This window comes from Tachyglossus aculeatus, chromosome X3, assembly GCF_015852505.1.
Source record: "Tachyglossus aculeatus isolate mTacAcu1 chromosome X3, mTacAcu1.pri, whole genome shotgun sequence".
Lineage (NCBI taxonomy): Eukaryota > Metazoa > Chordata > Mammalia > Monotremata > Tachyglossidae > Tachyglossus > Tachyglossus aculeatus.
The window spans coordinates 9,997,358-10,022,181 of record NC_052099.1 but is presented as its reverse complement, the minus strand read 5'-3'; the positions used below and the strand labels follow the sequence as shown (position 1 = coordinate 10,022,181).

The following is a 24,824-nucleotide window of genomic DNA, read 5'->3' as shown; positions in this document are numbered from 1 at the left end:
AACATCTTAGTGGGGTCAAGCTACACTGAGTATAAAAATATCCTGCCAAACTGAAACCCAGTATGCAATTGACAGAAAAAAACCCTCAAAAATATAAGGTCTAAAGAAACCTCTAAACAATTTCATCTGTTAAACACATTGTTGAAGTTTCCTTTGGATAAAAATGACAAAAAATAATGAAATGTATACTATACAAAACATAATACACTTCTACCTCAACTCAAAAATCTACCCGTGCCTACAAACACAGCATTTTATCATTATTGCACCTTTTGAAAGACTGTGAACATAAGTTTGGAAATGCTATTATTTAAGGTAGGATCTTTCAACCATTTTGAACCAACACTAAAACTGCGATCTTCCCATTCTGCACATTCCAACCAAATTTATCAAAACAAACACTTGGGGTGGTAAACCCTTATAAGCTGTGCCTTGTTCTCTCTTTCCACTGAAAAGAAAGGTTTTGTTGATTCTAAACTACCACCCTAGGTTCCAGTAGATCCAATATACCTTCAAATGTGTTAATAATAAAACATTAACCTGGCATATGATAGGTATAGGAGATGGATTACATAAACATTTCTAATATAAGCTTATCAAAGTTCCCAAGTAGGTTAGTGATGGTTAGATCCCTTAGGCAGTGAAGTGTGACCTGAAGAGGCAGCTTCTAATCTTATTCCAAATTAAAGAAACTGTAGAAAGCCCTATACAAAAGCAAAATGTCCAAAACTTGGGTTATCCATTAACACCATAATGGTTTGGACCTGACAATTACAAAAGCATAATGCAACTTTAAACTTGGTTCTCTAATGCTACAACTGTATTTTCATTAAACAAATCACAGTATTTTGTGCATCTCTTCCAGTCTCTCTCTCTCTCCTCTTAAACCAGCAAATTAAGAACAGCATTTATATGCATGGATTTTTTTTTGGTATGGATTAGCCTCCTAGAGTACATAATTCCAATAATTACCAGTGACAGAAGGGATGAATAAATTATGTCTGAAAACACACAGAATTAGCAGTAAGAAAATGGTTCGTATATGTTTTGTCCCCCCCAAAATGTATGTGCCTATATTAAATTTGACATTTTGTAAAACTGATCTAATCCTGACAGTCTCCCAAAGTGTTATTAATCTTGAATTGAACTGCTGCCTGCTTTAGGACAAAGAATAAAGTGGAATCTAAATGCTGCAGGTGTCCCCGTGTTTGGAAAGCTTTTTCAATTTAAACACAGAGTTATGATATGAATTGCAAATTTTGACAGCATAGATGAGTGAAATGTCAATGCTGTTTCTATCATTTACACCATAATGTTAAGATACTATGGTATCCTTACATGCCCTGTACATAAAATTCAACAAAAAGGATTACTATCTTCCTGCTAAAATTCTGAAAGTGAGAGGAGGGTGCTCTTCTCTCTTAAAAAAGAAAGATTAAAAGGAAGGGTTAAGAGCTAGAGAAGTCTAACAAAAAAAGAAAATGACAAAACATTCTCTTGTTCTTTGCTTTTAAAGGCAACAAGTGCCTACTACACAATAATGGTAATGATTTGGGGATCTTGGCTCAAGTCTTTTTAAAAAAACTTGGAACTTTCATGCATTTCTTTAACCCTCCCCCCCACCCCCACTTTGATCAGCAAGTGAGAGCTCACTTAATTTACCATTGCCTGATAGCACTGCAGAGGAAACTGATTAAAACAAATCTGTGCTTCACGAATGGAGACAAATCTTTGAGGGCAAGATTATTATGTACTCATTTTGGTTTCAATGTAATGAACCTTAAAACCATCTGAGTTTTTTTTTTTTAAAAACAAGGAGATTGTAATGATGAATATAGGCTATTTTCCTTTCCCTTTTCCTCAGCCTTACCTTTTTTTTCCTTGTTCTTCTTCTTTTAAATGCTGGGTTTGGTTCCTGGGCAATGATGACCTCACTACAGGTACCAACCCAGAAGAGAAGGCAGATGGATTTGAAACCCTTTTTAAATTGAAGCAATACAAAAATACCAAGGACCTTAGAAATGCTCTCAATAACAAAAATCTAAGATGTGGAAATATTCAATGCCCATCCATGATTAGAAGTAATTACCATTCCCCTGGGCATGACTATCCCCGGCACAGGTACACTCTAGAGAGGAGGAAAAAAAGGTATCGTCAAGTGAAAACTGATCATGATATCTGACACTGGTAAATGCTTTAACGAGCCCCATTCGTTCTTTCTTCTGCTTCACATTCATACACACACTGAACATATTCACTGTCACCTGATAACTGACTGCTAAAGGTAAGAATTCCTAGTTAGCAAACTGACTAGTGGTCACTGAGAGGAATGCATCAGAAATTAATCCCGGCACCAAGCTGCTGCTATGCTTTTCTCCACTGTAATGCTATTTTGCCTTTTGATCACCTCTCACTGGTTATGGACATGATTTCTTTCTTGGGCACCCATTAGCTGGAATTCCCAATTTTGGAGTCCTAACAGTCAAGCAGTTATACGAAAAACTGGGGCATAAGCAAAGTTGGCCATGCCTTCTTCATAACTGAAGAGAATTAACAGAGGTAATTGTTACACATGTCAATGTATGTTTTGATTTCTTTGGAAATCCCTTATACCCATGAAAACCTTTTCCCTGTAGGATCTACCAAATATTCATAACTTCTGTAACTTCAGTACTGATTACGTGCTCTAAAGAAGGACCTAGTACAAATAAAGTTCAGGATATATCAGCCAGCCTGTCTGAGAAAGTCAATTTTGACCATTTACTTTTTGCTCATCTGTCATCATGCCAGAGCTGGCTTGAAGTTTTCCATTTCAGACACATTTCCTGTGGACAACATTTCTTTAGCTACACATTTTAATGGAGTGGCCACTGCTTGAGACCATGTCCTTAAGGAGAGATGTTTTTCCAAAATTTCTTTTTCAAAGAAAACTGCAGGTTTGAGTACTGAGACCCTCACCCAGCCATAAAACATTTGTGCATATTGATTCAAATATGCTGTGCTTAGTATTTTGGGTCAAAAAACAGGAAAAAAAAGTTATATCAAACACAAAATTGCAGTATACAACTCAGCAAATTCCAAGTTTGAAATGATGCTGGTTATAAAAATTACGAGGTTGGGAAAGAATTTGGAAAGAATAACATTGTCTCATTAACGTTCAAGGGGCTTTTATGGTAAAGTCATGTGCCAATGCAAACGTGGCACTGCCAGCAGATTTCTAGCACCAATGGAACAGGTATTTATACCTTAAGGCAGCAGTTGCTGAATGGAGTATAAGGCAGAAAACATTTGAGAAATATCCAGAGTAGTTAATAAACTGTTACAGATAGAATCCATGGTCTCCTACATCTATAGCCTGTGCACTTTTCTATTTACATTGATCTTAAATGGCAAGATTACTGTGACTGGATACAGCACTTGGCAAAACCCACTTTTTTGGTTTGTTTTTTGTTGTTGTTTTAAATGCATGCATTGAGCATTTTTCAAAATGGCATCGATAAAACAAAAAACAGTTGAATTTATAAAGTAACCCTAGAAGAAAATTACAGATAATGGGTATATAGCTCATGGTGTTTATGAGGGAAAGGATTGCTTTGTTGGGAAACAGAGTTCAGTGGATTGAGCCTGGCATAACTGTTTCACTATGTCATTATGTCACTTTCTTCTTGATGGAATTTAGCTCCTTAAAAATTTCACTGAATTTGGGGCGATTTTCAGGTTTGTAGTCCCAACATCTGAGCATTATCTTATAAATGTCTTCCGGACACTTCTGAGGGGCTGACATTCGGTATCCTGTGGGAAGCACCAAAAGAAGAAAACAGAGTTTACTATGACAGCCAAAGATTAAATAGTCTCACTAAAACAAGAACAAAAACTGGCACCCAAAACACAGAGGCTGGCACACAAAATGTTAGTTGGAGATGGTTTTCTTCTTTCTGCACAAAATGGGATGATGGAGCCAGGCATATACACCTGAGCCTACATAATTATGGCAATTTGTTATGTACTTACTATATATAAAGCACAGTTCTAAGCACTGGTGTAGAGTCAAGGTTATCACGTTGGACCCAATCCCTGTCCCACATGGGGCTCACAGTTTAAGTTGGAAGGAAAGAAGGTATTGAATCCCCATTTTACAGATGAGGTAACTGAGGCACAGAGGAATGAAGTGACTTGCCCAAGGTCACAAGGCAAATGGCAGAGCCGGGATTAGATCCTCAGCCCTCTGACTCCCAGGCCAGTGCTCTTTCCACTAAACCACACTACTTCCCAGCCTGCCTCAGCCTGGACCTACAGAGGTCCGGGGAATCCTTGGAAGTTGCCCGGCTGCCCAAGGCAAGACGAAAGAAGCTCTATAACCCACTGCATGACCACTTCTGGTTATTTTGGGGGACCACAGACTGAAGCTCCTTGTGGGCAGAGAGTATATCTACCAACTCTGTTATATTGTACTATCCTAAGTACTTAGTTCAATGCTCATTACTCCATAAATCTGATTGATTGACTGTAATTTTCTAGGCTGGACTGTGCAGGCATAATAATTATTAATAATTATAACAATTACAGTACCTGTAAAGTGCTCACTATGTGCCAAGCACCATTCTAAGCACTGGGGTAGATACAACTTAATCAGGTTGGACACAGTCCCTGTCCTACGTGGGGTGCACCCTCTTAATCCCTATTTTACAGATGAGGTAACTGAGGCCCAAGGTCACACAACAGACGGGGGTGGAGCCGGGATCAGAACCCAGGTTTTTCGGGCTCTAACCAGTAAGCCATGCTGCTCCACATTCCCTTGAAACCGAATCCAAACCACTCCAGTAGAGGGCAGTACTGGGCTCCTAGACTGTACCCTTTCATCTGAAACATCTAAAAAATGTCCTGCTTGACAAGAGAATGAAGAGAATCTAAACCACAATCCTCTACATGTCACCCACAAGGGCCATTCAATGGTGGCCTCGACATTGAGTCAGTGAGGTTTTTGCTGTGTTTTTCCAGTCCTTCTGAGTGGAGGGACTTCCTCATCTAACCTTTCTCAACTTGCTCTCGTGCTTGTTGATTGGTCATTCCGGGGTATGGGCAGACACCTAAACTGAAGGTCTCCCAGAGAAGGATCCCAAAGCTCCAGGCATCACTTTCAGAAGTGTATCTTCCTGATAGAGAAAACACAGAAGGAGAAAGAAAAGGGGGAACACAGATGGATCATTTAAATGTATACAGTGTTTCTGAACATCTGCTGTAGGCCAATTCCAACTACTGTATCTAAATGCCATATATATATATATATATATATATATATACACAAAAATATAAAAAACAGGCAAAAGAATGTCCTCATCACAATTTACGAGGCCCATTTCACAGAAATAGTAACTGGCTTATCACAGACTACTTCTAAATGGAAGGTCTTCAGATATTTACATTATACCAAAACAATCTCATTTTTCATGGCCCATAAGCCTTTCTCAGACAATGAAAATATGCAGCAAAGATGTGGGCTCGCTTTCCACGCAACATTGGACAGCAATACTAGTTTCTAAAGAAAAACGGGTATATTTACACAGGCCTGTGTTTTTGAGAGATGAAACAGACTAGATTTCTGCAGTTTTCTTTTGGCCTAAAATGAATTTTCTTTTCCCACTCCAATGATTTACATATTTAAGGCAATAGGGAAAATCTTCCATTTACATTTTATATTCTTCATTCTTTTCAAGACTTTCTGAAGTATGTAATGGTTTAATTTCCCCTACCTATGTCTCCATTTTCCTAAAATATACCTTTTAATCTGTTTTGAATGGCACTGAAATGAACACTGATGGTTGACTAAGAACACCTTTTTTAAAATTACAGCATGAATTGGGTCAAAATACCCTTGTGCACCTGCTTCATTTTTTGCTTTATGCACTTTCTTAAAATTTGGCTTTTGTAGTTTCCCAAAGTGTTCCAGGGACAAACACAAACTAAAACCCCTTTTGAAGAGTTAGCCCATTCAAAGAAACAAAAAACACCCCTTAATTTTTAAGCAGTAGGGAATTTTTAAGCTTTTCCTAGTGTTTTTACATTTTTATTTCAATTTCCAATTTAGGGGCAAAACCATCAATTTAACTTCCTTCTATTCTCCTGGCATTTGGAGTCATTTTTAAGATTTCTCAAATTTTTTGGTTCTCTTTCACTTTTTTCACTTCATTGGCCAACCACTGTCTTTCAAATACTTTAAGTGCCCTGCCCCCTCAGCTGGCAGGTTATTTTTTTTTTTAAGCGAGACCTCAGGTTTCCCTCCTGAAGGAAGTTAATGTTCTTGAAGGTTTGAATTGTGTTAACTTTTCTGACCAGGAAGCTTGGTACCCACTTACTGATTATCACTTCCAGCTGTGTTAAATCAGCTTTCCTTCTTAGTAGATAGCAATCACGGACATTCACTATTCTGTTGGTGCTAAGATTAGTTTTCTTGTGTATATCAACTCTCTTCAGAATTTGGCATCCAGTAATTTAACACTTTTAATTAAAGTCATTCAATGGGTACAAGTTAAAAAAGAATGAGTTTCTGAAAGAAGTCAGGTTATATGAAGTCAATGATCAATTGGGGGGTATCAGATCTTGGTAGAAATTATTAAGGACATTCTTTCCATTGATGAATCATGGGGAAAATACTGGCTCATACCAACAACCCATCAAGAATCAACAGCAAAATTGTGGAAGTATTTTTAACCCAATGGCACAGACTTGCGCCTTCAATCTTAACCTGGCAAGACAATCTCTGTGCACTGTAATGGGTACTTGGCCATGTAACAGACCCAAACGATGGAGAGTTGTCCAGCTGAAATCTCCCAGAACACACACTGAACATTTACTTCCTGAGCATTACAATGGTTCAAAGAATTGGCAAAATTGGGTTTGGGAGAATTTTATTTTCTCTTTTCAAAGGCAGCAACCTTTGTGTCAGTGGTAATGTTACATGCAAAACCACAGTAGGGGGAAAAAAGGTTGTGGTAGAAAATGGCTTCCAAAATAAAGAAAAACAAAATAGGCTGTTACTCTCTTCCCCAATCTATCCCTATGTAAAACTGAAAGCCCAAATTAGGTTTCAAAATGAATTAGTTATTCAACACTCATTTACAGTTATGCTTTCAGCAGAATTTTGCAAAACTCTTGGAAAGAAGCATTAGTTAGTTGCCAGACCAAGTCTTTCAAGCATTTAGATCTGCCAGAGATTTTTTTTTTTTTTTTGTGGTCAGAGGCATTCTTGGGCTGCTTCTGTAGCTTGGTTTGGATGGCAGATGTTCCAAACCTTCACCTCTTCCTTTCCATCCGGGGATGTTTTCCTCTCTTCTCTGACTTTCTTCTTTGCCTCTCTAAAGTTAATATAAAAGATCTTTCATTGAACATATTAATCAGATGGCTTATAGCTTGACCAGTGGAGTGTAAGGGTCAGTGGAAAGCCAGGAAATGCAAAGCCAAATTTATGCTTGATTGGACTTGAAAATAAGCTAATACACATTAGGAGGAGAAGGCAGGTTAGCTCTTCATTCAATCAAAATTCAATTTAGGGTGAGGAATTTCAAAGGGAACAATCTTAGTGAACAGCGTACCAAGAACGCTGAATTATGGGGGAGTACTAGGCAATGGAAGCTAAATACTGGATATGGTTATCAGCCTGATGACGAGATAGGCCGCTACAAGGACAAAGCAGGCATTGTGGTTATTGTGCACACACTTCAATGAGCTTTTCTTGGCCTCTATTTCTCTAGGTAGAAAATGGGGGATACAGTATTGCCTCCACTCCTCACAAGGTGGCAGTGTAGGAAAATAGCTCTGAGGCATTAGACAAAAAGACTTTTTAAAAATTCTAGATCTTATTCTGTCATTGTTCAACATCCCCAAGTTCCTAGTTCAGTGCTTTGCATAAAATAGGTACTTGATAAATACTCTTGCAATGAATACACATACGTCTCTATGGCGCACTCCATAACAAGCCCAAGGAAGTTTAGCTTTTGTAAAGCTTTTAGAGATAAAATAAGAGAAATAACGGAATTGATCAGCGACTGTTGAAACATTCAAGTCTCTTGTTGGCTTGTAGCTTTAATAATAATAATAATGACAGTGTTATTTGTTAAGCACTTACTACGTGTCAGGCACTGTTCTAAGCTCTGGGGTACATACAGGCCGGGAGGGGAAGAGGTTAGAGACTCTGCTGAGCTAGGTTCTTTGAAAAATGGCCAGTCAGTGCCCATCCACTCTATGCACACTTCAACAAGTTTTGGTGCTCTCTACTCGGGCCTAGATTAACAGGCATCCAACTGGTCAAAGATAAGCATTTTAGACTGAATGAGAGAGATAATTCTGCATGGAGTTTGCCAGCCCGATTAGTCAGAGCAATCAGTGCTAGGGCTATTTGGCGCTGGTTTTCAGGAGCAGTAAATTCACACAAATTAAAAGAAAATAATGAAGCTTAAATGGGATTTATAAGGCTCTATCCATTTTCATATTCATTTATTTTCAAGGACCATACATAACTCATCATGATGTGCATGAAACCACCAATGAAACAGAGAACTAAATATACACTTGAAAAGTGGTATGAATGCATCTATCAGAAAGTCAGTTCACTCCACCACTGTCTCCTGGCTATGGGATCTAAGGTACCCTGGTACGAAAAAGTTGACAACGAGGAGGATAATGCATTTGTAGTCTATTCATTGGTGGGCATTTTAGGAAGAATATTGTGAGAAATAGAAAGAGCTTCAAGATGTCACGGAACAATTCAAATGAAAAGAAAAAAACAAACAAAAAACCCTATAATTTGGGTATTAATACAGATGGGCCACCTGGAACGAAAATCTTTCAGAAACAGATTTTGGCCAGGTCTGAATTATTCCTCACTGATGGGGAGGCAAACCTTTATTTTCATGGTGGAATATTCATATTGCCTAGATCAAAGACTAATTTAACTTCCAATTCGTTCTGTATTCAAAGGCTTCATGAAGGCACAGTTAATTTGTGCAGAAACTTTAAACGTAAGAGCAAATGGTATCATTTGTCACCTGAGTCCTTTTTTTTTTTGCTTTAAATCAGCAAAGAACAAGTTGATGGGGCTTTTGTTCGACCAACCTGAGGCCCACATGCTACTTCTAAATGCTTTTCCCTTAATGAACATGTGATTTCTAATTTCACTTGAAGCACAATCTGGTCTTTTCTTTTTTTATTCCTGAGCAGTTCCCCATCTTGATATGGCCAATTTTTACCCCACCCACGCATAACGTGGACTATATTTATTTATTTTTAAGTGGCAAAGCACACACAGGAATTCCAGGGGAAAAAACCCCAGCTACTTAAAAGCAAAACCCAAAAGACCTTTTTTTTTTTTCATTCTTTTCTCAAGGCTAATCTAAACGTAACTTCCAAAGATAGTGAGAAATGAGGTAAATTTTCAAGAAAGACTAACTTTTGTTCCACTGTGACTTTCAAAAACTTGATGGAAGGGGTTTTTCAACTGATTATGAGATATCCAATTGCAAAGACGTAGCACTGTAGGCAGTGCATCAGTTATTATGCATATATTTCAGTTATTAAAAACACTCAAAAATATGTTTTGAGAAAAGGAAAATCATTCTACGTATTTCTGCAATATTACACATATTTATCATCTATGCCAAATTAGGCATAAATATGCCACCCTTGTCATAATTTCATAAATAAGTGGTCTACAGTTACCTTATCTTTTTCATATTAAATGTTAATGCCTAACATTTTACATGTCATTTCTGTTGAATCATCCCTGAACTGGTTCTAAACTGGCACATCAGGGAAGAAAGGTTCTGCTCTGTTTAAACACAGTAAATCCCTCAACAGATATGATGAATCTTTTTTAATGTTGGATTCACTTGCCATCCCAAAAAGGAAAGTGATAGTATAGCCATACCATAGTTGAGAGCCTCCGGAGCAGTCCATTTAATGGGAATCTGTTTTAAGCCAGAAGAAGAATAGACTCCATCATCCTCTTGACGAGACATTCCAAAGTCACTGATTTTCAGGATGTTATTTTCACCCACTAGGCAGTTTCTTGCAGCGAGGTCCCTGTGTTACGCAAAAATCAATCAATTAATCAATCACTGGTATTTATTGAGTGCTCACTTTGTACAGAGCACTAAGGGCTTGGAAGAGTATAATACAACAGAATTAGCAAACAGTTCCCTGCCCATAATGACCTTAAACACAGAAAGCACCTGCTAGACTGAAACCTAGGCTTCTTTCCCATTTACAACCATGGGGCTTTGTATTCTTACACTTAGAACAGGTATACAATGAAATTACAACTTAGTACTTGTTCCCATCTTTTTTGTCATATGGGAACTTCATCCAGTTTTTTTAATGGCATTTGTTAAGTGTTTACTATGTGCTGAACACTGTTCTAAGCATAACGATAGATACAAGTTAATCAGGTCAGAGACAGTCTCTGTCCCACATGGGGCTCAAAGTCTAAGACGACGGAGAACCAGTATTGAATCCCCATTTCATAGTCAAGGAAACTGAAGAACAGAGAAGTAAAATGATTTGCCCTAAGTCACACAGAAGGTAAGTGGCAGCAGAGAGGTAGGGTGGCTAAGTGGATTGGGCACAGCCCTGAGAGTCAGAAGGACCTGGGTTCTAATCCTGCCTCCACCACATGTCTGCTGTGTGACCTTGGGCAAATCACTTAACTTCTCTGGGCCTCCATTACCTCATCTGCAAAATGGGGATTAAGAATGTGAGCCCCATGTGGGACATGGACTGTGTCCAACCTAATTTCCCTGTATCTAGCCCAGGGCTTAGAACAGCGCCTGACACACAGCTTAAATACCATTAAAAAAAGGGAAGATAGAATCACACAAACATTAAAGTCCTGGAACAAAGTCAAACTCCTTGCGTTGAGGCCATGCTCATCATCATATAACTGTGCTGGATAAGACAAGTGAAGATAAGGGGTGACAGCAGGATATACTGCAAACAGCTCCTGTAGGATAAAGACAATGTTTTATGGAGACAATAAAACAAAACCTCTGACTTTGCTGCATCCCAGCTAACAACTGAGAGTTAACTGCCATGGATAGCTCATCATGGTGCACTGCAATGAACAAAGGAGCAGCTCCTTTTCAGCAGAAGCTTCAAAGGAATAGTGAGAGACAAGAGAAAAATGAAACAACTACAGATGTTGCAAACAACAAACACATCGGCAAAAGACAGTCTTTGCTCACGCATGATGTAATTGGGACTGTGGTCCTGCCATTATGATCTTTTCTGTCTCTCACACACATGTGCAGGTGTGTATATGTATGTATGCATGTATTTTCATTGTTTAGCCTACACCAGAACGGATGTTTTCACAACATATTTCAGCAAGAACAATGTTAGCTTTTTGGCTACAGGATGCTGCTGAGTATTATAGAAGGAATTTCCTTAATTGCAAGATTACAACCTCTGCATTTCAGGGGAACTGGATGTACTTTCAACCTCACGGCATGATTTAGGTACACTGTAAAAAAAAAAAAAAGGTACCTAATAGAAAGAATTATAAACTTGATGTTGGCACTGTTTTTGAGAAAACCTCCATTATGAACAGTTGATAACTGTTTTTGCTTGAGGCAATAAATACCCTGATAAACTGGTTGTTATATATAAATAATCAGCAATGTCTTGAAGTGACTTAATACACTAAATTTAATTTTGAATCTACATTTTAATTGGGCTATCTGTGTCTTCTTGACCAACTAGTGGCTGTCCTAAGCTATTTGGAAGCTAGTGGTAGAAAACAGTTGTTTCTGAAAAATCTTCCTGATGCCTGGAGATGCTACTGTTGTCAGTACTGAAAACTGCTCTTTGGAATTCTTGGGGAAGGGGGAGTGGGGAGGGAAAGGGAGTGGGGGGGGCAGAGAAAGAGAGGGAGAGGGAGACAGAGAGACAGGCTGAGACAGAGTGTGTGTCTTTCGCTCCTCTTTGTCCTGTTTCTGCTTCCTCCTTACAGTACCCCAAACCTTGAAACAATTACTGTGCCCCTATATATGTGCTGTCCAGTAACACAAAGCATCCGTGAGAAATCAAAATAGTTGAGCAATTTCCTTTCCTATTTGATAATATTGTAATAGATTGCTAATAATTTTACCAATGATGTACTGGTAATCTGCAGCCTTACAAAAGTGTGGTCAGTTTATGAATGCATAAATATTTAAGTGGCCTATCCACTGAATGAGTTTAATATACATGGCCTAGAGTGAGAATCTTATTAAAGTGAGAGGAAAACAAAATCCCATTAATGTGTGCCATGTAATTTTGTTAAACTAAGTATTTCCTTTTTGGAATTTGATAAACCTATTATTCCTGTGAAGAGATGTGGATTGGTAATGCTGCATACCGTAACTGCTCTGCACCTCAATTACCTCATCTGTAAAATGGGGATTAAGACTGTGAGCCATACATGGGACAGGGACTGTGTCCAACTCAATTAGCTTATATCTATCCCAGATCTTAGTACAGTGCCTGGTACTTAGTAAGTGCTTAACAAATACAATTTTAAAAATGACAAAAACATACAACAGAAAGCACATTCTCCCAAACTGGTATAACATGTCCTAGATAACGAATGCAAGTCCCAGTGGCTTCAGACCTCATTTAAAAAGGGATCACACTACCCTCTGAGATAAATAGCTTTCTCTAAAGGTGGACTGAAATCAAACTCCCATTGTGAATTTACAACCAACCGCTTCTAATCCTGTAGGTTGGCCCGGTTCGCACTTCCTGTGACCCATGGTGAAAGTAGATAGTGTGGTACCACTTTCTTCCCAATAATGATACAAAGGGGAGGAATGGCAAAATGATCTCTCCTCTCTCAACAGCAACAGAGTCATATTTATCAATGTATTAGGCTATTAAAGCTGGCTGGACCAAACAAGGAGATGTTTGGGGAGAGGGGGCTTGGATGAGTAAATGTTGATGACAGACACCCCAGTTCTTAATTTGTACTGGGAGAAGTGCCAGGGTGCTTCTCACAATCCCCGCCATGGAATTAAAACTCTCCTGGCTGGAAAGCTGGAGGAGGAGGAAGGAGTTTGAGGAGCAGGTGCTCCTCCACTGGCTTCTCTTTAAGCTGGCTGATGTTTGTTTGTTCTTTTATTTTATGGTATTTGTTAAGCACTTACTATGTGCCAGGCACTGTTCTAAGAGCCAGGGTAGATGCAAGTTAATCAGGATGGACATAGTCCCTGTCCCACATGGGGCTCACAGTTTTAATCTCCATTTTACAGATGACGGAACTGAGGTACAAAGAAGTGGAGTGACATGTCGAAAGTCACACAGTAGACAAGTGGCAGAGCTGGGATTAGAAGCCAGGTCCTTCTGACTCCCAAGTCCGTGCTCTATCCAGCAGGCCATGCACCCTGACACTGGGGTTATGATTGAGCACCCACAAGTCAAGGCACAAATTAAAGCTTTTGACACTCACATTTGATCTGGGCAGACCAGCTGATGAATGTGAGGGAGGTTCAGGTTCACCTCAGATGAGTCTGTCTCCCCCTCTAGACTGTGAGCTCCTGGTGAGCAGGGAATGCACCTCCCGACTCTCCCAAGCGCCAAGTACAGTACAGTGCTCTGCCCACTGTAAGCGCTCAATAAATATGACTGACTGCTCTGCACACAGTAAACACTCAGTCAATACCACTGATTGATTAATAAGCGTTTGGACAGGGTAAACATATAACTGAAGGTTTTTTGGGTTTTTTTAATGGTATTCATTAAGTGCTTACTATGTGCCAAGCACTGTACTAAGCACTGGGGTAGGTACAAGTTTGTCAGATTGAACACGACCCCTGTCCTGTGTGGGGCTCACATTCTTAATCCCCATTTTACAGATGAGGTAACAAGCAGAGAAGTGAGGTGACTTGCTCAAGGTCACACAGCAGGCAAATGGCAGAACCGGGATTAGAACCCAGGTCCCCCTGATTCCCAGGCCCGTGTTCTCTCCACAAGGCAATGCTGCTTCTCTGTTGGAAAGTTGGAAAATATTTGGTTGAAGAAAACAACCCGCGAAGAGCAGGTTGAAGACATGCACCCATGGGAGTTTTGCAGGAATGATGAGTAAGTGGAGGAGAGCAGTAAATTTTAAGAGTGATAGGGTATCCCTGGATAAGGGACGGGTCAATGATGTCACACAAGCAGCATGAAATGAGGAAGATAATATGACCAAAAGGAGGAAATTAATTCCACATCCTTCCCTGCATAATCAAGAGCATACTGTAGTTCAATTTAGTTTTTAAATGTGCTAATCTACCTCTGAGGGTTTAGGTGACAAAGAACTCCATCCCGTAAATATACATTACACTCCTCTAAAAATGTTCCACACATCTTGATGCTTATTTTCCTCAAGATCTAAAATGAACAAAAGCCGTGCAACCCTCCTCACTGTGTGCCGAATATCACAATAAATTCTAGGAGGTAAAACCAGAAAAGGTTGCTGATGGAGTTGGTATTCTCTCTCTGCTTGCTATTACAATTCATACATCATTTATCACTTGCTGCTAGGATTCTACAAAGACAGTATTTACCCTGAACACAGGAAGAAAAGGGAAAGAAATATTTACTTGGTTGTACTGAATGCTATTCAAACTGGGCATAGATGATACTGAACCACCATATTACACCTATCGCTGGACTGAGAAAATCAAGTAGCCTCATCCTCTACTAGGTCCTGGGGCTTTCCAATTTTGATATAACAACATAACACAAACCAACATCCAGAAGTAAAAATAATGAAATATATTTTCCCATTATTCCAAAATTAAATTTGGACCCAAAAGGGAATGATGCTTCCATTTCATTATTCCTGGATAAAGACCTTCTGTGTTGCTTTAAAAAGTCTCTAGATGTGCAGGGGGAGGGAGGGTGATTTTTGGGAATATTTTCCAAAGCAACTAAACATTAGTCACAGAGAGCCAGTTGGTAAAATCCATGTCTTTCCTAATAACTGAGGAGGCCTGACAAACTATCTCTCAGGGAGCAGTGAAACTGGGTGATGGCAAATCTGGGCAAGAAAGAGGCCTAAACTTCTTGATACTGGCCTTTTAGAAGAAAGAAAAATGCTCTTCAATTCTCTCTCTCGAATTCCTTCCATACATCCCTCATTCAGAACTATTTCTGAACATAATTAATGTACGCCCCCCCCCCCCCCAACAGTCTAAAATGAGTTTAGCACCATGACCTCTGGGGCCACTCGGGAGAGAAGGTTTTAGGAGCCCGGAAAAGCCTAGATGGCTACAGTCAGGAAAACAAAACAAGCCATGGTTCAGTCACTGTAAAACACCACCATACGTGAATATTAGGAGTGTTTATGTGCATTTTGGTCAGTGCTCAGCTCACAGCAAGCACTCAAATACTACTGATTGACTACATTTTTGGAAGGTCATAAGAGTTGGAGAAGCTTCTGAGAAAAGCAAGCAAGTTATTAGCTCCTTGAAGGCAGGAAAAGTGTGACTGGCTCCTGTTATATTTTCCCAATTACTTAAGAGTGTTAGGCCCTCATAAGATATTACTAATTCACTGATTGATTCAGACACTTCCAGAGGAGAGAAAAAGGTGAAGACCGAGAAGCGATATCAGTCAAGTCTACAAAAATCAAGGGTCTGGATAGGGCAAATACGGAACTGTTCACTAGTTTGACCACCTTCTACACTCAATGGGAAGTGAGGGTGTTCGGTTCCAGAAAACCCTAGGAAACGGTTTCCCCGTGGCCCATTGGTGTACGTGGTGGCTGTGGCATAAATGAGGAAGGTTCTCCTCGGTGAGATGTATATAGAGGGAGGGGCTACGTGTCAGGGGCAACATCATGAGCCCAGGCAGTGAAGAGGGAATTGGGTTGCTGGGGTCAGAGGGGTAGGAGCAGGACTGCTGCCTCTGTTGAAGCGATGAAGGAAGGTAATGGGATTAAATGGGGCTGCGTGCCCGCCTGCCCCAGGGATAATGAGATTGTTTGCCTAGCGGCTGCTGGAACACCTCCCTGGTGAGGGTGTGTGAAGATTTGCCGCTGTGAACCGTGACCTGTGGTATCATCCTTCCTTGGGGAGCTATCTAGTCTTCTGTTACAAAAGCACCTCTCCACACAGAGGCATATGTATATGTAGGCATATACAATTTGTCATCGCAGGATGTTCTGCAGGCTAAAGACATCAGCAGGTTCAACGGGGCTTTGGATAAATACCTGGATGAGCAATCTACAATGGTTCACTAGAGGTAGAGTTAGGGATATTAGATGGTCTCTCTCTAACCACTAGGATGGCTATTAAGTAGGACAATCATCACAGAGGTCCTCCAAACATCCTACTACCACTGATGGGCAAGGAAAATGGGGTACCAAGAGAGAGTTACCTGCTTAAAGGATCCCTTCTCCCAGTACTACTGGTTAAACTGGGCTCCCTCAGCCAACTTCTAGCTGTTATGGGGGAGGTATAGCTGCTGGTCAAGGGAACAATTTTTCCCTGTCTCTCCATGCCACTTCCCAACCTGGAAAAGGCAAGGGGTGGGCAGGGTTTGGGTGGGATGATGAAAAGTTCTGTCCTGGACATATTCAGTTTGAGATGCCAAAGGACCATCCAAGTAAAGATTCATTCATTCATTCATTCAATCGTATTTATTGAGCGCTTACTGTGTGCAGAGCACTGTACTAAGCGCTTGGGAAGTACAAGTTGGCAACATATAGAGACAGTCCCTACCCAACAGTGGGCTCACAGTCTAGAAGGGGGAGACAGAGAACAAAACAAAACATATTAACAGAATAAAATAAATAGAATAAATATGAACAAGTAAAATAAATAAATAAATAGAGTAATAAATATGTACAAACATATATACAGGTGCAGTGGGGAAGGGAAGGAGGCAAAGCGGGAGGGATGGAGGGGGGAGGGGGAGAGGAAGGAGGGGGCTCAGTCTGGGAAGGCCTCCTGGAGGAGGTGAGCTCTCAGTAGGGCCTTGAAGGGAGGAAGAGAGCTAGCTTGGCGGATGTGGGGAGGGAGGGCATTCCAGGCCAGGGGGATGATGTGGGCCAGGGGTCAACGGTGGGACAGGCGAGAACGAGGCACGATGAGGAGATTAGCGGCAGAGGAGCGGAGGGTGCGGGCTGGGCTGTAGAAGGAGAGAAGGGAGATGAGGTAGGAGGGGGTGAGGTGATGGAGAGCCTTGAAGCCGAGGGTGAGGAGTTTCTGCCTGATGCGTAGGTTGATTGGTAGCCACTGGAGATTTTTGAGGAGATAATAATAATGGTAGTTGTTAAGTGCTTACTATGTGCCAAACATTGTTCTAAGCACTGGAAGATGTCCTGAAGGCAGGAGGAAATGCAAGACTGCAGCGAAGGAGAGAGGTCAGGGCTGGGGAGGTACATTTGGGACTCATCTGTGTAGAGATGGCCCGTGAAGCTGGGGGTGGTTGAAGATGTGGCAGTGTGGCTCAACAGTGCCCCAGATGGTTGAGCAGCCCTAAATAGGAGTCACTGCTCTCTCTGAACGGGGCAGGGGCCTAGAAAATGTATCTCTAGAAATTTCCTGCCTCACCCAAACCCAGGTCATCAGTAAACCATGACTGGTGAGCTGTTATCTGCAGTGCAGTGCACTGGGCTAAGCGCTTGGGAGACTACAACATATCAGAGTTGCCCACGGTCCCTTTTTATGGTCTACATGGTGAGATCGACATTAAAATGAGCTATGGATAAGTGTCTAAGTTGTGGAAAGTAATCAGTCTCCTAGTATTGAAGTTATGCTCCCTTAAGAAGCACCATGACCTAGTGGACAGAGTATGGGTCTGGGAGTTGGAAGGACCTGGGTGCTAATCCCAGCTCTGCCACTTGTTTGCTGTGTGACCTTAGGCAAGTCACTTAACTTCTCTGGGCATCAGTTACTTTTTCGATAAAATGGGGATTAAGACTGTGAGCACTATGTGGGACAGGGGCTGTGTCCAACCTTATTAGCTTGTATCTATAACAGAGCTTAGAATACTGCCTGGCACATAGTAAGCACTTAACAAATACCATTAAAAAAACCCAACAAAAAAACCCTCCAGCTACACTGGGTAGAACACTTGGAGAATGAGTGACCTTCAGACAACTACGGGGCAGAAACTGGGAAACACCTGAAGGACAGAGTTAAAACGGGCCACAGAAAATGTAGCCTCCCAACTGAGGACAAACCAGCATGACATTCTGCTATCCAGAAAGGTGTGACTTTTTTGAGAAAAAGTTCCATAAAGAATGAGGCAAAAAGAAAAACACTGCCAAGTGCTGCAAACGTTAAAAATGGCAACACAAAGGACAACCCTTTTGTGTTCTCAATGTGGCCAGGATTGTGCATTGGCTGCTTCACATGCACTCAGAGGGAAATTCACCGTTGGTGGTGTCATCTTCGAATACTAAGGACAACTATATACATGATCTCAGACAAAGTTCTGAGACTTTGAGGTTAAATTTCACTTCTGCAAAAATATCAAACCTGTGGCTTGGCTTCCATATGTCCAGCAGGCTTTTGCTTTTCTGGAAGACTACAAATGTTAAGATTCCAACTGCTGCCTTCTTCTGGCCCCTCCTAAACTGATTTCTAACATTCTAACCCAGAAATTTCCCTTTTAAGCATATTAATTAATCACATATACATCCTTTCGAAGTGCTGTTGAAATTATACTTTTTTTTGGGGGGGGGGGAGAAGAAGGGGTGTAAATGTAAAAAGATGCCAGTAATAAGGACACATAAAGTATTTACTACTTTTCACTTCTATATATCGACACAATTTTTCTATAATCATTTCTTAAGAGTCCATGCTTTTAGACACATTGGAGAACTGAAGGTAAATGAAGATATGACAGGCACATAATGCTCGAAACAACAATGTAATTTTGGATGTACTCGTTACTATAATGAGGTTAGGATCATTTTAATTTCTACAGCCTGCAAAACGATCAGTTTCTAATGAACTAGCATACTGTAATTAGGAGATGTCTACCTAGATCTGGAAAGCAGAAGATTTGAGGATAACACGCTGCAGTGACCACTGGGTCCATCCTCTTTATCTCCTGCAGGGGAATACAAGCTCTAGTGTTTCCTGAATGCAGAGGGGAGATAAGTCCTCTCTAGACTATAGGCTCTTTTTTATGGTATCTGTTAAATGCTCACTATGTGCCAGGCACTGTACTAAGCGCTGGGATTGGACACAAGCTAATCAGGTGGGACACAGTCCACATCCCACATGGGGCTCACAGTCTTACTCTCCATTTTACAGATGAGGGAAATGAGGCCCAGAGTAGTGAAAATACTTGCCCAAGGTCACACAGCAGACAAGTAGCAGAGCGGGGATTAACACCCAGCTCCTCTGACTCCCAGGTTCGTGATCTGCCCACCAGGCCAGGCCACTTCTCATTGTGGGCAGGGAATGTATCTACAAACTCTGCTGCATTGAAATCAATCAATCAATGGTAATGTACTCTCCCAGGCACTTATTACAGTGCTCCAAACACAGTAAGCACTCAATAAATACCACTGATTGATTGCTAAGCAAACACTGTGTGTTTATCTCTTTCCCTGGATATTTTCCCTCCCCCCAGGACCCTCTTGGAGGGGTGAATTCCAAGGCAGTTAAAGAAGCCAGGGAGAAGGAAGTGGCTGGCAACACTGTTGCAGTGCAGAGGAAGAATCACCACAGGCTAAAACAATGGCTCCAACCCTGATTCAGACCTGAGCAGACCATTAACAAGTTGCTAGGTCAGAGCTGGGGCCTCAACAGTTCCCTTGCCTTAAGACAGACCAAGATGCATACCGCTCTTGAACACAAGCTTGCGCTGCCTGAGTATTACGAGAGAATCGACTCAACGATTTCAAAAAGAATTTGAAATACTATGCAATATTTGCAGAGAGATAAGAGGCTCTTAGTTGTAGGCTTCTTAACAGGTATTTTCTTATATCTTCCGTTTACTTTTTTAATGACATTTTCATTACTTCCATTTCAATCTCTAATGTAGTTTTCTTTGTTTATGTATATATGGAGTGATATCCCAGTTGACATTATAATAAATTTTCTGCTACTCCTATGATTGCTTTCAATGTACTAAACTCAAATATGAGAGACTAAGTTATGAATATGGGTCTATTTTGCTATAATTCATTTTTATCTTGAAACAAAGATCTGGAATTCAATTTCTTTTCTGTCCCATGTATTTTCTTTCTACAGTCAGGAAAGCTTGCTTTATCTGTGCCCAATTTTAATAATTCAGCATTATGTTTGATAAGGTTTTATTTGTATGGCATTATATTAAGACTCAATCTCCTACGTGCCACTATATTTTACATTTTTCTCCCCAATTCTATGAGATGAAGGATTTCTTTAATGTTTACTTAATATTTTCACTAGTAAACTCCTTTATATTTTTCCCCAATGCCATTGCTGCTTGTTGGTTCTCTGACTTTTCATGTAATCCCCACTTGATCTAGGTTTTATGTTCATGACAGCTTAATTCACTTAGCGAATATTTATTTTACATAAACTTATGGTCTTTGGGCCTCTCCAAGACAGTCTTGGGTGGAAGGAAAATATTCAGGGAAAGAGATAAGCCCACAGGATTGGATTAGGAATCAATCCTTTCATATATGAGTGGGTTGGCTTTATGTCATAAGGTGGACAACATAATGTTAATTTACACATTTTCCAAATTGGGTAAATTATCTATAAATGATTTGAGTTGAAATGTTGCAGCGGCTTAAGAGTAACTTGGAATATTATGCAGCTGTAGAAGAGAAGGGACGTTATTGAGTTTAACTGAAATCACATGTGGAAATTGTATTTATCCATGTAGAAATTTAATAAGGACACTGGGCTGAAAACCTTAAAACTTTTGGGCAAGCTGACAAGTGATCAATACTATTTATTGAGCATTTACTCTATCACAGCCCTATACTATGTATTTGAAAGTTCAACAAAGCTAATAGATGCAATCCCTGACTTCAAGGAGTTTGCATTCTAGCCATATTAAAACAATATGGTAGGGTAGCCAGACATTTTCTCCAACAAAATGGTATAGTATTAATAATAATAATAATAATAATAATGATAATTGTGGTATTTGTTAAGTGCTTACTGTTTGCCAGGCACTGTACTAAGCACTGTGGTGGAAACAGGCAACTTGGGTTGGACACAATCCCTGTCCCACATGGGGCTCTCAGGCTCAATCCCCATTTTACAGATGAAGTAACTAAGTCCCAGAGAAGTGAAGTGACTTGCCCAAGGTCACATGGCAGACAAGTGACCAAGCCAGAATTAGAACCCATGACTTTCTGATTCCCAGGACTGTGCTCTGTCCACTACGCCATGCTGCTTCTTTAAAATGGTCCTGCTGGAATTGGGACAGCGATGGTGTCCAACTTGATTTGCTTGAATCAACCCCAGTGCTCAGTACAGTGCCTGGCGTGTGGAAAGTACTTAACAAATACTCTAATGAATTCAGCCTGTCTGGGTAGGACAGGCTTCTATGCAGTGTGGCTTAGTAGAAAGAGTCAGAGGTCATGGGTTCTAATCTCAGCTCTGCCACTCGTCAGGTGTGTGACTTTGGGTAAGTCACTTAACTTCTCTGTGCCTCAGTTACCTCATCTGTAAAATGGGGATTAAGACTGTGAGCCCCACGTGGGACAACCTGATTACCCTGAATATACCCCAGCGTTTAGAACAGTGCTTGGCACATAGTAAGTGCTTAACAAATACCAACATTATTATTATTATAAATGACAGCAGGATTTGCTTATATCCATTCCAACACATAAAACAGTGCCTGGCACCTAGTAAGTGCTTAACAAATGCCATAACTATTATTATTACCTGGAAGTATTTAACTATGAAATTTCAAAATAGTTGGTTGCTTATGAGAAGACTATTTTAAACCCCTAACCAATACAAGCTACTACTTGAATTCCATTTCACCATCTCCAAATTAAATCTTTACTTTCCACTAAAATAGCAGCTGTGAGTGAACAAAAAAAAAGTCTGTCCCTGTGCTGTTTGGCTGGAAAACAAATGTTTTAGTTGAAATTTCCCATTCAGTGCCAATGAGAACTTTTAATTAGATCTGTTTTTCAGTTCTGTGGCATTCTGACAGATATGCTATAGCAACCTTGATTTCAGTAAATAATTAGTAACGATCACTTTAACTTTGCTCAGAAATCTGACAGTAGTTAAACAAGAAGGCCCCTTGACTTACAATATATATTCACTAAACCATTCAAAATCAGTGATCCTTACCATGTCCAGTTCAGTTTCACAAAGAGTGATTCCCCTAAGGATCCCCAAGAGATCCCAGTAATTACTACAGCCAATTACTGACCCAATTCATCCATGTTAAGAGTAAAAATTACTTCTTGTGCCCATACTGGGTTAGTTGCCTTCCCTGGGGGAAAAATGGTGGTGGTGATGGTAGGAGCGATCAATCAAATGAATCAGTCATCAATAGAATGGATGGAGTGCTTACTCTGTGCAGAGCACTTTACTAAGCGCTTGGGAGAGTACAATACAACAGAGTTGGTAGACTCGTTCTCTCTCCACTACAAGCTTACACTCTAGAGGTCAATGAAGAAAACACAGCTCTAAAAAGCACATCATTAATAGTACGGATCCCAAGTGTCCTCGACAAAAAAGTGGATGTTGTGAATTACATCATCCATAAATGTGGAAGGCCTATTACACACACACACACACACACACACACACACACACACACACACACACACACAAAGTAGAATCCTAATGAAATGATGGAATCTTCTTTCAAGAATGATGGTTGAGCCCAGTCTTGAGGGTATTACTACTATAGTATTACAAGTGACCTAACACACTAAAGGCCCACATTACAGCGTGGCTTAGTGGAAAGAGCACGGGCTTGGGAGTCAGAGGTCCGGGGTTCTAATCCCGGCTCCGGCAATTGTCAGCAGTGTGACTTTGAGCAAGTCACTTCACTTCTCTGTGCCTCAGTTCCCTCATCTGCAAAATGGGGATTAAGACTGTGAGCCCCACGTGGGACAACCTAATTACCCTGTATCTACCCCAGTGCTCAGAACAGTGCTCTGCACTTAAATACAATCATCATCATCATCATTAGAGGAAAAAAAAGATTTTAACTTTACAGCAAAATCAAGATAAAGGTTAGAGGAGCAGCACACAGGCCTGGGAGTCAGGAAACCTGGTTTCACCACTTCCCTGTTGTGTGGCCTTGGGCAACTTTAACTTATCTGTACCCCAGTTTCCTCATCAGTAAAATGGGAATTCAATACCTGTTCTCCCTCTCCCTATGTCTAACCTCATTATCTTTTATCTACCCCAGCTCTTAACAGAGTGCTTGGCACATAGTAATTAATAAGAGTTGTTAGCTTGTTAAGGGCTTATTCAATGAGCCATTTGGAGATCTGTTTACTAGGAACCCTACTGCAGTGAAAACAAAACATTTTGTGTAATATGAGAGACTGCAAGAATATGCACCTAAACTCTAGGATAATTTCTGTTTTCAGAAGGTCAAGTTAACGGGAAAATGGGACATACAATGGAGATAGCCTTGACATCTCCTTCTTCTGAAACTTCAAAACCATGAGACAATCTTCTTCAGAAGTCTTGCAAGCTACCTCCTCCCGATATAACAGACCACAGCCCTCCCCAACCTCAATGTCCTCTTGAAATCCTACCTCCTGTAGGGGGCATTCCCTGATTAATTCCCTACCCACCACCTTATTCTTGTACAATGAGCCCAACCGGGTACTTTCCCAGCACTTAATACAGTGTTTTGCAGAGTAACTGCTTCATAAACATTATTTCTACTACTACAATTACTTTTGCTGAAGATAAATTGGGAGGTGCTGCAAAAATCAGTTTAAAAAATAGGCTGTAAACAGGAGCAGGGAAAATAAATTGAGATTTAACGCAGTCTAATCTGCTGCAAAGAGGAAGGTGAACTACAATAACTAGGCTAGGAGTGGATGATGATGATGATGAGTGAATACCAAAAGAGAGAGAAACAGCAGGCAAATAATTAATAGACTGTGTCTGTTATATTGTTGTGCTGTCCCAGGATCTTAGTACAGTGCTTTGCACAGAGTAAGCGCTCAATAAATGATTGACTGATCAAACTACCATAAAATCCACTTTACTAATGAATTACTATATCTTGAAACTTCAGTTTAAGGTTAATAAAACACAATAAAAGTCTTCTCTATTGGCCCCTATTACACTTGCTTACGATGTCTCAGCACGTGTTTTCTGCTATTACCAAAGGATTCAATGTTTCAGAAAATGGTCTAGCAGTTGAAAAGACCTGTACCGGCTCTACGTCACTTGTCTATATCTCCATGTCATGTTCAAGGGAAAGATGAGTCACATTCCATAAACCAGTGCCATAGAACTAAGAGCAAAAATGTATATACTATTTGGATTTGAAATGATTACTTGCATAATTGAATAAACACATTCTAAATTGCAGAGGGCTAAAAGGTGGGATTTACTGACGTGTCTAGTATTAAAATAGCCATTTTTGTTTTTTTGGTAGTGGAAAAATGAATCCTTGTTTTTTTCCATACAGTCATCCTCTTAGCTTTTTGACAATGGTGGTGGTCCCTAGAACCAAAGAAGGGCAGCATTTCATCCAGAGTACGTCAATATTGGTTAGAGGAGAAAACTCAAGGACAACACATCCTGCTTCACCCAGAGGAGTGCGGCAAGGATATTAAAACTCACCACCTGAAAAAATGACCTACCCTTCAAAGACAGGTTCTGTGCTTTACGTTTTCCCTGCATTCAGCAAAA

At 40.4% G+C, this 24,824-nt stretch overlaps 1 protein-coding gene across 4 annotated transcripts in view; it reads right to left on the bottom strand.

The window, feature by feature from the left end:
• Positions 1-1,711: 1,711 nt before the first annotated feature.
• Positions 1,712-24,824, bottom strand: part of FER (FER tyrosine kinase) — a 300,139-nt gene continuing 277,026 nt past the window's right edge. For 3 of the 4 annotated variants that reach the window (XM_038770433.1, XM_038770435.1, XM_038770436.1), the window contains 3 exons: positions 9,920-10,074; positions 5,031-5,153; positions 1,712-3,792 (listed from right to left, as the gene is read on the bottom strand). In XM_038770433.1, coding sequence (XP_038626361.1) covers positions 3,650-3,792; positions 5,031-5,153; positions 9,920-10,074 — 421 coding nt within the window. In that variant the 3' untranslated portion in view covers positions 1,712-3,649. The remainder of the gene's footprint in view (positions 3,793-5,030; positions 5,154-9,919; positions 10,075-24,824) is intronic. The other variant, XM_038770434.1, reaches the window with a different exon arrangement.